The 14,980-nt window shown below is 45.1% G+C and overlaps 2 protein-coding genes across 5 annotated transcripts in view; one reads left to right on the forward strand and one right to left on the reverse strand.

Annotated features, from left to right (window-relative positions):
• Nucleotides 1–9,687, reverse strand: part of Pole2 (DNA polymerase epsilon 2, accessory subunit) — a 60,961-nt gene extending 51,274 nt beyond the window's left edge. For 2 of the 3 annotated variants that reach the window (XM_045154959.1, XM_045154960.1), the window contains exon 1: nt 9,598–9,686. In XM_045154959.1, the coding sequence (XP_045010894.1) occupies nt 9,598–9,665 (68 nt within the window). In that variant the 5' untranslated portion in view covers nt 9,666–9,686. Of the gene's footprint in view, nt 1–9,597 lie in introns of all 3 variants that reach the window. The other variant, XM_045154961.1, reaches the window with a different exon arrangement.
• A 2,935-nt stretch (nt 9,688–12,622) lies between these two features.
• The window catches only part of Klhdc1 (kelch domain containing 1), a 70,290-nt gene continuing 67,932 nt past the window's right edge, over nt 12,623–14,980 (forward strand). For both annotated transcript variants that reach the window (XM_045155062.1, XM_045155063.1), the window contains exon 1: nt 12,623–12,726. In XM_045155062.1, coding sequence (XP_045010997.1) covers nt 12,631–12,726 — 96 coding nt within the window. In that variant the 5' untranslated portion in view covers nt 12,623–12,630. The remainder of the gene's footprint in view (nt 12,727–14,980) is intronic.

Here is a 14,980-nt window from a genome sequence, read left to right on the forward strand (position 1 = left end):
CGCAATAGTGGCATGTCTGTCATGGTGGAAACCAACTGCCCTCTAATTTGACTAGAGGCCTGCTCCATGGGAGGGAATACATCCCTGATACTGAAAACCTAAAACAGGGGTAGTCACGAGCCCTAGGGGGGTAATGTCTGCTACTGTGTGACTAAATGTATATACTAAGCTTATCAAATTGCCTAGTAAGCACTTCTCTTAATGTTCATAGCCTTATATTAATGCTACTGTCACTTTTGGTAGAGAACCTTCTCTTTTCAGATGGCAATGACCTTGGGGTGACTCAAAAGGCATCATGGTGCTAGGAAGAAGTGACTGAAGTGTTCAGTACTGCAATATCTGTATCACACCTACCAAGGCTCAGGATCTAATGTGGAAGAGGTGGTGAAAAGAGCCAAAGGAAGGGTAGGACTCCTTACAATGTGCTCCCCCTAGACACAGAATGGCCTGGATATCCATGACCTCACAGTGCCTGACATACCTACACAAGACCATCATAAGAGGAGGAAAAGATCATGACATCAAAATAAAAGAGAGACTGATTGAAATGGGGAGGGGATATGATGGAGAATGGAGTTTTAAAGGGGTAAGTGGGGGGAGGGTATTACCATGGGATTTTTTTTTTATAATCATGGAAGTTGCTAATAAAAATTTGAAAAAAATATATATGTTAAAAACATTTTAAGGGGGGGGGGGCTGGAGAGATGACTTAGCAGTTAAAGCACTTGCCTGCAAAGGCCAAGAACCCAGGTTCAATTCTCAAGGACTCACATAAGCCAGATGCACAAGGTGGTACATGTGACTGGAGTTTATTTGCAGTGGCTAGAGAGAGGCCCAGGTAAGCCCATTCTTTTCCTATCCACCTCTTTCTTTTTTAAAAATAAGAAGGGGGGAGGGTGCTGGAAAAATGGATTAGTGGTTAAGGCATTTGCCTGCGAAGCCAAAGGTCCCAGGTTCAAGTCTCCAGGACTCACATAAGCCAGATGCACAAGAGGTACATGCCACGGCTAGAGGCCCTGCTGTGCCCATTCTCTCTGTGTGTCTGTCTTTCTTCTATCTATCTCTTTCTACTTGCAAATAAGTAAAATTAAAAGAAAAAAGCAGCCAGGCATAGTGGCGCACACCTTCAATCCCAGCACTCGGGAGGCAGAAGTAGGAGGATCACTGTGAGTTCGAGGCCACCCTGAGACTACATAGTGAATTCCAGGTCAGTCTGAGCTAGAATGAAACCTTACCTTGGAAAACCAAAAATAAAATAATAAATAAAAGAAAACAGCTGGGTGTGGTAGCATACACCTTTACTCTCAGCACTTGGCAGGGAGAGGTAGGAGGATAGTCAAGACTTCAAGGCCAATCTGAGACTACATAGTGAATTCCAGGTCAGCCTGAGCTACAGTGAGACCCTACCTCCTACCTACCAAAAAATTTAAAAAAAAGAAAACAACAGACTTCAAAAACTTTCATATTTGAATCTAATAATTTACTGTACTTTTTAAAATTAACTATATAGTTTCAGAGTAGCCTTGAACTCTTAGTACTCCTCCTACCTCAGCTGTCTGAAAGCTGGGATTAAAAGTATGTGCCACCAAACCCAGTTTATTTTAACATGAAATTTTTGAAATTTTTTTTTTTTTTTTTATTTAAGATAAAGAGAGAGGGCCTCCAGCCACTGAAACAAACAAACAAAAACTCCAAATGCACCACCTTGTACATCTGGCTTACATGGGTCCTGGGAAATCGAAGCTGGGTCCTTTGGCTTTTCAGGCAAGCATCTTAATCATTAAGCCATCTTTCCAGCCTTTAACACTAAAACTTAAGAGCCTAATGTGATAGTTCATATCTCACACCCCAGTTATTCAGAAGGCTGAGACAGAAGGGTCTTGAGATGCAGGCCAGCTTGGACACCATGGTGAAACTCCAACTCAAAACAAAAACAATTAAATTTAGAGCCAAGCATGTTGGTAAACACCCTTAATCCCAGCACTTGGGAGGCAGAGGTAGGAGGATTGTGAGTTTGAGGCCAGCCTGAGTCTATATAGTGAATTCCAGGTCAGCCTGGGCTAGACTAAAACCCTACCTCATAAAAACAAACAAACAAAAAATCAAATTCAGGCTGAGGGATAAAGCTAAGGGGAAGAACATTTACCTAGCATGTGTGAGGCTCTGGGTCCAATTCCCAGCACTACAAAAAATTAAAAAATAAAGAGCCCATCTTTAATCCCAGCACTCAGGAAGCAGAAGTAGGAGGATCACCATGAGATCAAGGCCACCCTGAGACTACAGTGTGAATTCCAGTTCAGCCTGAGCTAGAGTAAGACCCTACCTCAAAAAAGCCAAAAAGAAATATAATAAGTTAATTAAAAAATAAAAATTTTGAGCCGGGCGTGGTGACGCACACCTTTAATCCCAGCCCTCGGGAGGCAGAGGTAGGAGGATAACCGTGACTTCGAGGCCACCCTGAGACTCCATAGTGAATTCCAGGTCAGCCTGGGCTAGAGTAATACCCTATCTCAAAAAACAAAACAAAACAAACAAAAACACTTTTTTTTTGTCAGGCATGGTGGCACATGTCTTTAATCCCAGCACTTAGGAGGCAGAGGCAGGAGGATCACCATGAGTTCGAGGCCATCCTGAGACTTCAGAGTGAATTCCAGGTCAGCTGGGGCTAGAGTGAGACCCTACCTCAAAAAAAAAAACAAAAAAAATAAAATAAAAATTTAGAGGCTGGTGTGATGGCTCAAAGGTTAAGACCTTTGCCTGCAAAGCCTAAGGACCAGAGTTCAATTCCTCAGAACCCACATAAAGCCAGATGCGCAAGGTGGTACATGCATCTGAAATTTGTTTGCAGTGGCTAGAGTCTCCGCATATCCATTCTCTTTCTCTCAAATACATAAATAAACCATTTTTTAAATAAACAGGGCTGAATGGCTGTAATGATGGCACTTCTGTCATGGTGGAAACCAACTGCCCTTTAATTTGACTACAGGCTTGCTCCATGGGAGGGAATACATCCCTGATACTGAAAACTTAAAACAGGAGTAGTCATGAGCCATAGGGGTGTAACGTCTACTGCTGTCTGGCTAAATGTATATACTATGCTCACCAAACTGCCCAGTAAGCACTTCTCTTAATGTTCATACTCATATACTAATGCCACTCTCACTTTTGGTAAAGAACCTTCTCTTTACAAATGGCAGTGACCTTGGGATGACTCAAGGCTTCATGGTGCTAGAAAGAAGTGACAGGGGTGATCAGCACTGCAATATCTCTATCATACCTTCCAAGGCTTAGGGTCCACTGTGGAAGAGGTGGCAGAAAGAATGTAAAAGCCAAAGGAAGGGTAGGACTCCTTACAATGTGCTCCCCCCAGACACAAAATGGCCTGTATATCCATGACCTCACAGTGCTGACACTACCTACACAAGACCATCGTAAGAGGAGAAAAAGATCATGGCATCAAAATAAAAGAGAGACTGATTGAGAGAGGGAGGGGATATGATGGAGAATGGAGTTTCAAAGGGGTAAGTATAGGGGAAGGAGGGCATTACCATGGGATATTGTTTACAGTCATAGAAGTTGTTAATAAAAAATAAAAATGGCACAAAAATAAATAAAGAAATAAACAGGGCTGGAGAGATGGCTTAGCAGTTAAGGCACTTGCCTGTGAAGCCTAAGGACCCAGGTTCAATTCCCCAGTAGTCAGGTAAGCCAGATGCACAAGGTGACGCATGCATCTGGTGTTTGTTTGCAGTGGCTACAGGCCCTGGTGCAGTCACTTTCTCTCTCAAATAAATAAATATTTTTTTTTCTTTTTTTTTTTTTGGTTTTTCGAGGTAGGGTCTTACTCCAGCCCAGGCTGACCTGGAATTCACTATGGAGTCTCAGGGTGGCCTCAAACTCACGGCAATCCTCCTACCTCTGCCTCCTGAGTGCTGGGATTAAAGACGTGCACCACCACGCCCGGCAGATAAATAAATATTTAAAAAAGGGGGGATGGAGACATGTTCAATTCCCCAATACCCACATAAAGCCAGATGCACAAAGTGCAGCATGCATGTGGAGTTCATTTGCAGTGGCAGAAGGCCATGGCATGCCCATTCTCTCCCTCTCTCAAATAATAAACAAAACAGAAAGAGATGCTGGGTGTGGTGGTGCATGCCTTTAGTCCCAGTACTCAGGATGCAGAAGTAGGAGGGTTGCTGTGTGTTCAAGGACACCCTGAGACTCCATAGTGAATTCCAGGTCAGCCTGAGCTAGAGTGAGACCCTACCTAGAAAAGTCAGAAAAAAAAGAGGCCAGAGAGATGGATCAGCAGTTAAAAGCGCTTGCTTGCAAAGCCTGATGGCCAGGGTTCAATTCCTTAGTATCTTTGTAAAGACAGATGCACAAAGTGATGGAGTTTGCAGCAACCGGAGGCCCTGGTGAACCCATTTTCTCTCTTTCAAATAAGTAACTGACACATCTGGAAGAGACTATTAGTTTGCAGGTATACTGAGGCCCCTTATATTGCAGCTTACATAAAAAAATTTATTTATACATTTATTGAAGAGAGATGACCTCTAGCCACTGCAAACAAACTCCAGATACATGCGCCACCTCTTGCTTACATGGGTACTGGGGAACCAAACCTGGGTCCTTGAGCTTTGCAGGCATGCGCCTTAACCACTAAGGCATCTCTCCAGTCCTCTGAATGCTCTTTTAGCCTCTAAGATAGGATAATTTGCTAGGTAGCAATACCTAGCTAATACACTATCTTCTCCTTATATGGCTCAGAATTGTAGTCACTACACAATGCTTTGAGTTTTAAGTATAGTTTTCACTGAGTTAATGAATGAACTGAATATTGAGAGAAAAATTAATTGACCAACTCTTCATCTTTTTAAACTGTGAAGGATTGATCAAACAAAATTCATTATTTTCTGCCAGCATATATCCATGTTGGCCCATGATCACCACTAAACCCAAAAGTAAAGTTAAAAGTTCCATAAACCTCACAGAAACAAAACTACATTCATAGGAGCAATCAAAACTTGGGCTGGGTATGGTGGTGCATCCTTTGATCCCAGCCCTGGGAGGCAGAGGTAGGATCACAGTGAGTTCGAGGCCACCCTGAGACTACATAGTGAATTCCAGGTTAGCCTGGGCTAGAGTGAGACCCTACCTTGAAAAACAAAAAAATAACAAAATAAACAAACAAAAAAACCCCACAGTACTTGGGGCTGGAGAGATGGATTAGTGGTTTCGGTACTTGCCTGTGAAGCCTAAGGGCCCATGTTTGACTCTCCAGATCCCAGGCAAGCCAAATGCTCAAAGGTGAGGCAAGTGCAAGGTCACACATGTTCATTACATGGTGCACCATCTGGAGTTTAACTTCAGTGGCTGAGGCCCTGGCACACCAATTCTATCTCTCTTTCTAAAAAATAAATAAATAAAAACATTTGGTTTACAAGTGGGGGCTCTTTTCATTATCCAGCTTGGCCTGTGGCTTCTGCTCTACTGACTCCTTACAGGCTTGCCCCCAGTGGGTTCTTGTAGAAAGTGTACTTATTTGCATTATAATGAAAAATAAATTTGCAGGGCTGAAGACAAGGCTTATTGGTTAAAAGGACTTGCTTACAAAGCCTGCCAACCAGGGTCCAGTTCCCTAGTACCCACACCAAGCCAGACGCACAAAGCAGAGTATGCATCTGAAGTTCATTGCAATGACAAGAGGCTGTGGAGCACCCATACTCTACCCCACCTCCACCAAGGAAATAAATGAATAAATATGCCAGGCATGGTGGTGCACACCTTTAATCCCAGCACTGGGGAGGCTGAGGTAGGAGGATCACCATGAGTTTGAGGCCACCCTGAGACTACATAGTGAATTCCAGGTCAGCCTGAGCTAGAGTAAAACTCTACCTCAAAAAAATCAAAAAATAAAAATAATTTTTTAAAGTGAATAAATAAATTTGCATGCTATGATATGCACTTAAAAAAACATATTATTTATTCATTTGAGAGAGTGAGAGAAAGAGGCAGATAGAATAGACACACCAGGGTGTCCAGCCACTGCTAAGGAACTCTAGATGTGGGTACTGGGGAATGGAACTCAGGTCCTTACGCTTTGCAGGCAAGTGCCTTAACCCCTGAGACATCTCTCCAGCCCACTGATATGCATTTTTATACAGACAAATAAATTCAACTCAGTGTAGGAGCAGAATGTGTTGCATGGTTATATACACGACCTCCTGTGTATACTTTGATTCTGTATCTTGTAATCTTCTATTTACAATGAGAGCTAAAGCATTATGTTGGGGGGAAAGGCAGAGTAGATTTCTAAATCTGCTTTTTTTTTTTTTTTTTTTTTTTTGGTTTTTCGAGGTAGGGTCTCACTCTGGCTCAAGCTGACCTGGAATTCACTATGTAGTCTCAGGGTGGCCTCGAACTCACGGCGATCCTCCTACCTCTGCCTCCCGAGTGCTGGGATTAAAGACGTGCGCCACCACGCCCGGCTTAAATCTGCATTTTTTAAAACCTTTTATTTAGAGTGACAGACAAGAAAGAGGCAGATAGATAGAGAATGGGCAGGTCGGGCCTCCAGGCACTGCAAACAAACTCAACTCATGAGGCACCTTGTGCATCTGGCTTACGGAGGGTCCTGGGGAATAGAGCCTACAACTGGGGTCCTTAAGCTTTACAGGCAAGTGCTTAACTGCTAAGCCACCTCTCCAGCCCTAAATCTGCATTTTTTTTAATGTATTTATTAGAGAGAGAGAGAATGGGCACACCAGGGCCTTTAGCCATTACAAATGAACCCCTGATGCATGCGCCACTATGTGCATCTATCTGACTTATGTGGGTTCTGGGAAACTGAACCTGGGTCTTTAGGCTTCACATGCAATCAATCACCTTAACCACTTAGCCATCTCTCCAGCCTTTTCTATCCAGGGAGGGTCTTGTTCCAGGACAGGCTGACCCCAAATTAACAGCGATCCTCTTACCTCTGCTTTCCAAGTGCTGGAATTAAAAGCGTTAAAGGCTACACTCAGCAAAATTGGCTTTTTTTTTTTTTTTTTTTTTGAGATAGGGTTTCACTCTAGTTCAGGTTGACCTGGAATTCACTATATAACCTCAGGGTGGCATCAAACTCACTGTGATCCTCCTACCTCTGCCTCCCGAGTGCCAGGATTAAAGGCATGTGCCACCATGCTCAAAATCTGCGTTTTTTTTTTTAAATATTTTTTTAAATTTATTTATTTATTTATTTATTTATTTGAGAGCGACAGACACAGAGAGAAAGACAGATAGAGGGAGAGAGAGAGAATGGGCGCACCAGGGCTTCCAGCCTCTGCAAACGAACTCCAGACGTGTGCGCCCCCTTGTGCATCTGGCTAACGTGGGACTTGGGGAACCGAGCCTCGAACCGGGGTCGTTAGGCTTCACAGGCAAGCGCTTAACCGCTAAGCCATCTCTCCAGCCCCAAATCTGCGTTTTAAAAAATTTACTTATTTAAGAGTGACAGAGAGAAAAAGAGAGAGAGAGAGAGAATGGGCGCACCAGGGCCTCCAGCCACTGTGAACGAACTACAGATGCATGTGCCCCCTTGTGCATCTGGCTAACCGTGGGTCCTGGGGAATCGAGCCTCGAACCGGGGTCGTTAGGCTTCACAGGCAAGCGCTTAACCACTAAGACATCTCTCCAGCCCCCAAAACCTGCGTTTTTAATATCAAAAATAAAGTGGTGGGGAAAGTGGGGGGAGAGAGGGAATTACCATGGGTTATTATCTATAACTATGGAAGTTGTCAAAAAAAAAAGTTTAAAAAAATAAGAAAGTGGGGCTGGAGAAATGGCTTAATGGTCAAGGCACTTGTGTACGGTTCAATTCCCCAGGAACCCCCACGTAAGGCAGATGCACAAAGTAGCGCACGCATCTGGAGTTCATTTGCAGTGGCTGGAGGCCCTGGCATGCCCATTCTCTTTATTCTCTATCTGCCTCTCTCTCTCAAATACGTATAAATAAAATATTTGTATTTTTAAGATATAATATTAAAATGTTTTAAAAAATAAAATGAATTCAAGGCCACCCTGAAACTACATAATGGTAGGTCAGTCTGGGCTAGAGAAAGACCCTGACTCGAAAAACAAAAATAAAAAAATAAAGTGAAGATTTGGACAAAAAAGCAAAACCTCTGGCTCAGAAAGATATATCCAGTTCAGCAGGTATTTAGATATGTATAAAATATTGGATTCTGAGCCCGGTGTGGTGGCGCACGCCTTTAATCCCAGCACTTGGGAGGCAGAGGTAGGAGATTGCTGTGAGTTCAAGGGCACCCTGAGACTACAGAGTGAATTCCAGGTCAGCCTGAGCTAGAGTGAGACCCTACCTCAAAAAAAAAAAAAAAAAAAAAAAAAAAACTGAATTCTAACCTACAAAGCCAATTCAACATGAAAGACACATTATACCCAGGAAACCAGACTTTCCAGAGAAGTTGTAAAGAAGTCTTAAAAAGGGCTGGAGAGATGGCTTAGCGGTTAAGCGCTTGCCTGTGAAGCCTAACGACCTCGGTTCGAGGCTGGGTTCCCCAGGTGCCACGTTAGCCAGATGCACAAGGGGGCGCACGCGTCTGGAGTTCGTTTGCAGAGGCTGGAAGCCCTGGTGCGCCCATTCTCTCTCTCTCCCTCTATCTGTCTTTCTCTCTGTGTCTGTCGCTCTCAAATAAATAAATAAAATTTAAAAAAAAAAAAGTCTTAAAAAAAAAGAAAGAAGAGAAGAGAAGAGAAGAGAAGAGAAGAGAAGAGAAGAGAAGAGAAGAGAAGAGAAGAGAAGAGAAGAGAAGCTGGGCGTGTTGATGCACGCCTTTAATCCCAGCACTCGGGAGGCAGAGGTAGGAGGATCGCCAAGAGTTTGAGGACACCCTGAGACTCCATAGTGAATTCCAGGTCAGCCTGGGCTACAGTAAAACCCTATCTCAGAAAACCAAAAGAAAAAAAAAAAAAAAGAAAGAAAAAGAAAGGGACTGGAAAGATGGCTTAGCGGTTAAGGCGTTTGCCTGCAAAGTCAAAGGACCCAGGTTCAATTCCCCAGGAGGCACGTAAGCCAGATGCCCAAGGTGGCGCAAGCATCTGGAGTTCATTTAGAAGTCCTGGCGCGCCCATTCTCTATCCCTGTCTCCGTCTCTCTCAAATAAAAATAAATAAATATTAGAGGAAAGAACTAAGATCCATCTAGAACCTATAGACTTTTTAATTCTCCTGGAAATAAAGTCCAGGTCAAAACTGGGAGGGCTGGGAGGTGCACAGTCGTTTCAACGTAAGCGGGCTGCAGACGAGCGCACGGCCGCCCGGGTCTCCCCAGTCGCCACCACGTCGCGCGGGCCGGAGACGGGGGCCGGCGCGAGGCCCGAGGCGCACGGCTGCAGCGCGGCGGCGCGCAGGGCCGGGCGCGGACCTTCCGGGGGCTCTTCCCCGCTCGCTCCACGCCGACCTGGCTTCGTGGAGCTTTCTAAGAGGCTCCGTCTTTCAAAGTCAAGCTCCCTTTCTGGGTGCTACAGCGACGTGTGGTGCCCCGCGCGGCTCGGGAAGGTTCAGTTCCCAGCTCTACCCTGGCCGACTCACCCTCTCAGCAGCAAGCCGCGCAGCTTGAAGGCCGAGAGCGCGCGGCTCCGGACCCGCTCGGGCGCCATGTTCGCAACTTCCCGCCAGCGGCGGCCCGGCCCCTCACGAGCGCGCCCCGCCCGCCGCGGCCCGCCCCGCAAAGCGCGTGAGGCCCCCGCGGCCGCGCGCCTCCGCGTCTCCTTCGAGGCCCCGCCCGCACGGGCTTGGCTTCGGTCTTGCACGCTGCTGGCACTAACTACAACCCCAGACCGAAGGTGAGGGCAACCCTTCCTACTGGCAAGCTGTCAAAAGCACGGGAAGATCACTATATGAGCTGGGCGAGGTGGCACATGTCTTTATTCCCAGGACTTGGGAGGCAGAGGTAGGAGGAACGCCATGAGTTCAAGGCCCTGAGATGACATAGTGAATTCATAGGACTAGGTTGAGATCCTACCTCGAAAATCCAAAATAAATTAATAACACCCATATGGAATGACATACTTGTATGTTAAGTAGGAAGAGCAAGTTACAGAATTGCGTAAAGAATATGCTTCCTTTTGTGCAAGAAAACTAGAAAAATATTTGTGTGGGGCTGGAGAGGTGGCTTAGTGGTTAAACGCTTGCCTGTGAAGCCTAAGGACCCCGGTTCGAGGCTCGATTACTCAGGACCCACGGTTAGCCAGATGCACAAGGGGGCACATGCATCTGGAGTTCATTTGCAGTGGCTGGAGGCCCTGGCGTGCCCATTCTCTCTCTCTCTCTCTCAATTTCTCCCTCTTTCTCTGTCTGTCACTTTCAAATAAATAAATAAACATAAAACAAGAAAAAAATTTTTTAAAAGAAAAATATTTGTGTGTTTACGTAATATTACTATGAAAACTATCATTAAAGTGACCTAGACTCAAATGCACCTTCTACTGCATACAGGGTTCTTGAAACTACCGATGGACACTACTAAAACTTGTACATATAGCTTCCAGCCTAAAGGAAATATTCAGAGCCTGGCATAAGGTTCATGCCTGTAATCCCAGAACTCAAGGGGCTGAGGTAGGAGAAACCCAAGTTTGAAGCCAGCCTAGGTTTTATAATGAACCCATTCCCTATTCCCCTCTAAAAACCAAAAAGTGTTAGGAGACTGCTCAGTGGTTAATGGTGCTTGCTTGTAAAGACCGTCAGCCTGGGTTCAACTCCCCAGCACCTACATAAAGCTGGATGCAAACTGGTGTATTTGTAATAGGCCTTCACCTATATGCACATACACACAAAAAATAAAATAAAAAAGGGTGCAAGAGAAAGGAAGAAGAAACAAAGAAAGAAAGAAAGCAAAACAAGAAGAATGCCAAAGTTGGGGTGGAGAGATTGCTCAGTAGTTAAGGCACTTGCCTACAAAACCTAAGGACCTGTGTTTGATTTCCCAGTACCCACATAAGCCAGATGCATAAGGTGGTACAAGCATCTGGAGTTCCTTTGCAGTGACTAGAGGTCCTGGTGTTCCAATTTTCTCTCTCTCAAATAATAAAATAAATATGTTTATATGTTTTTAAAAATATATATAAAGCCAGGCATGGTGGCGCACCCCTTTAATCCCCGCTCTCTGGAGGCAGAGGTAGGAGGATCACCATGAGTTCAAGGCCACCCTGAGACTCCATAGTGAATTCCAGGTCAGCCTGCACCAGAGTGAGACTCTACCTCAAAACAAACAAACAAACAAAAAATATATATACATAGGAAGGGATGAGGGTACTTAATAGGTGGGTATTGTACATATGTAAGTAGAATGATTGAGATGGGGAGGGGTTATGATGGAGAATGGAATTTGAAAGGGGAAAGTGGGGGGAGGGTATTACCATGGGATATTTTTTATAATCATGGAAAATGTTAATAAAAATTTGAGAAAAAAATATACGTAAGTTAATGAAAAAGCACACAGAGATAAGAATCATAAATCTAAACTGTGGAACAGCTATTTTTTAAGAACTAGTTTCACAAATGAATGCTATTAGAAGGAAGTGAGGCTTCAAAAGCATTCCAGATTAATAAAATCTCAAAGGGGCTGGAGAGATGGCTCAGCAGTTAAAGTTGCTTGCTGGCAAAGCCTGATGATGTTCCTGGATGGATTCCTCAGTACCCATGTGTTGCAGTCAGGTTCGCATTGCTGTTAGAAATCACCCAACCAAGAGCAGCTTGTGAGAAAAAGAGGTTAATATTGGTTTGCAGGCTCTAGGGGGAAGCTCCAGGATGGCAGGTAAAACAATAGCATGAGCAGAGGGTGGACATCACTCCCTGGCCAACATACGGTTGACCATAGCAACAGGAGAGTATGCTGGACACTGGCATGGGAAACTGGCTATAACATCCATGAGCCCACCCCCCACAATACACTGCCTCCAGAAAGCATTAATTTCCAATTGCCATTAGCTGGGAACCTAGCATCCAGAACACCTATGTTTATGGGGGCCACCTGACTCAAACCACCACACCATGTAAACCTAGATGCACAAAATGGAACACGCATCTGGACTTCGTTTGCAGTGGCTAGAGGCCCTGAGGTACCCATTCATATTTCCCCTCTCTCTGCCGGCAAATAAACAAAAATACTTTAAAAACTAGGTCTCAAGGGGCCTGCGTGGTGGCGCAGGCCTTTAATCCCAGCACTCAGGAGGCAGAGGTAGAAGGATTGCCATCAGTTCAAGGACACTCTGCGACTACATAGTGAATTCCAGGTCAGCCTGAGCTAGAGTGAGACCCTACCTCGAAAACCCAAAATAAATAAATAAATAAGTCCTAAGAGATAATGACCGGCTACTTTGCAGCTAGAAACCGGCTGTAGAAAGTCATTTTGAGAGAATTTGACCATGGGCTGAAGGAGCGCTCTCGAAGCCGAGATCCCCAGCGTCCCTCTCCCGGCGCCCCACGGGACCGCGGGGGCGAGCCGCCGCGGAGGGCGCAGACGCGCAGCTTCGCCTTCCACCAATCTCGGCCCTCCACGCGTTCCGTTGGTGCGTGCGAAGTCGCCACGGCGGGAGCCGCAGCTCGGCGGGCCGCGACTGGCGGATGGCGGACTCACAGCTGTTCTGCGTGGCCGAGGAGCGCAGCGGCCACTGCGCGGTGGTGGACGGAAACTTCCTCTACGTGTGGGGGGGTTACGTGGTAAGGGGAAGGGGCGCGGCTCGGCGCGGCGCCCGCCCACAGCCCCACGGCCCGCGCCCGCGCTCCCTTGGCGCGGGGCCCACGCCAACGCCAAAGCCAACGCCGTTGCTTCCGCTCCACACCCGGGTTGCAGGCGGTGAACGGCGCCCTCGGTTCTCCTTTAGAGCCCCCTAGTCCCTCGGCGCCACTCAATGCCCAACCTCCCTAAATTAAAAAATAAATTTTGAGGGTGGGGGTTATCGAGGTAGGGTCTCACTCTAGCTCAGGACGACCTGGAATTCTCTCTGTAGTCGCAGAGTGGCCTCGAACTCACTGCGATCCTCCTACCTCTACCTCCTAAGTGCTGGGATTAAAGGCGTGCGTTTACACACCCGGCTCCCAAATTCAGTCTATTCAAGCTATTTTCAGTATCATTTCAGTGCTAAAAGTAATTAATTTTTTTCTCGAGTATCAAAATAGACGTATATTAGCAACCATCTGTCATGGAATATTTTTGAAAATTCGTATTACCATGACGGTTGGAATGTGTGTTTGTTTTGTTTCTATGAGTTAATTATAAGCAGGAAAAGAATTCAGGAATATATGCCAACCCCCTTATTTGCAAGTTATAAGCTACGTATTGTGGAAAAGTAACTACAAATAGAACTACATTTTTTTTTTCTGGCTGCCTTAATAGTATTTATTATTACATGACCTGTAACAACTGAGTCATACTTAAATAAAGTGCATACTACATATGTTAATGATTCACAGATCCAAGTGGGTTTTTCTTGTTGTTTTGTGTGTTTATTCTTAATTTTGGGGCAGTGTCAGAAAAATTAGAATGAATCCTTGCCTACTATATCTGGCATGTGCTAGCTACTGTCATGCACTAATCGTTTATAATCCCTGTGCTAATTTAAGGCAGGGGAATAATTGTGTAAAGAAGGACCATGTGAATAACTTTAGTGGCCATTTGACATCAAGAGCAGCAGATTATTACTTAAATAGAGAGGGGACTGGAGAGATGGCTCAGAAGTTAAAGGCACTTGCCTGCAAAGCCTAACAACTATAGTTTGATTCCTCAGCACCCACCTAAAGTCAGGTACACAAAGTGGCTCATGCGTCTGACTTTATTTGCAGTGGCTAGAGGCCCTGGCACACCCATTCTCTCTATATACTTTCTCTCAAATAAATTATATTTTTAAAAAGTATATGAACTGGGCATGGTGGTGCACATCTTTAATCCTAGCACTCAGGTGGCAGAGGTAGGATGATAGTAGTGAATTCAAGGCCACTCTGAGACTACATAATAAATTTCAGATCGGCCTGGGCTAGAGCAACACTCTACCTCGGAAAAACAAAACAAAAAAGAGTATATGAGACATTCACTGAGACCTTTTTTGTAGCTTTTTTGTGTTTGCTTTTCAAGACAGTCTCACGCTGTAGCCCAGACTTGCATAGAATTCCTTATGTAGCCCAGGCTGACCCCTACCTTGCAGCAACCTTTCTGCCTAAGCAGAATGCTGGAATTACAGGCAGAGCCACTGTACATCTGCCTCCCTCATTGTGTTTTGTTGCGTGTTTCTTTCAGAGATAAGGTCCCAAAATCTATACCCAAAATCTGGCTTTAAACTACTGATCCTCCTGTCTTCACCTCCCAAGTGATAAGATTATAGGTATGCACAACCAGGCCCAGCCCTCTCATTTAAAAAATATTTTCTTTATTTGTTTATTTGCGAGAGAGGAAAGAAAAAGAGGAGAGAGAAGCCAGGCATGGTGGCCTATGCCTTTAATCCCAGCATTTGGGAGGCAGAGGTAGGATCATCACCATGAGCTCAAGGCCACCCTGAGATTGCAGAATGAATTCCAGGTCAACCTCCTGAACTAACCCTATCTACTAAAAAAGAAAGAAAATAAGTAAGAGAAGAGAGAGGGCTGCTGGAAAGATAGCTTAGTGGTTTGGGTGTTTGCCTATAAAAGACCCAGATTTGATTCCCTAAGACCTGCATAAACCAGATGCACAAGGTGGCACATGGAGTTTGTTTGCAGTGGCTAGAGGCCCTAGCAAGCCCCTATTCTCTTTCTTAAGTAAATAAATAAAGAGGGGAGAGAAATCATGGGCATGGCAGGACCTCTAGCTTTTGCAAATAAACTCCAGATTCATGCACCCACTTTGTCTGGCTTTACTTGGGTACTGGGGAATTTAACCTAGGCCAGACTTTGCAAGCAAGTGCATTAACTGCTAAGCCATCTCTCCAGTACCCTTTTTTTT

The sequence above is a fragment of the Jaculus jaculus genome, chromosome 7 (assembly GCF_020740685.1).
Source record: "Jaculus jaculus isolate mJacJac1 chromosome 7, mJacJac1.mat.Y.cur, whole genome shotgun sequence".
In the NCBI taxonomy this organism is placed as follows: domain Eukaryota; kingdom Metazoa; phylum Chordata; class Mammalia; order Rodentia; family Dipodidae; genus Jaculus; species Jaculus jaculus.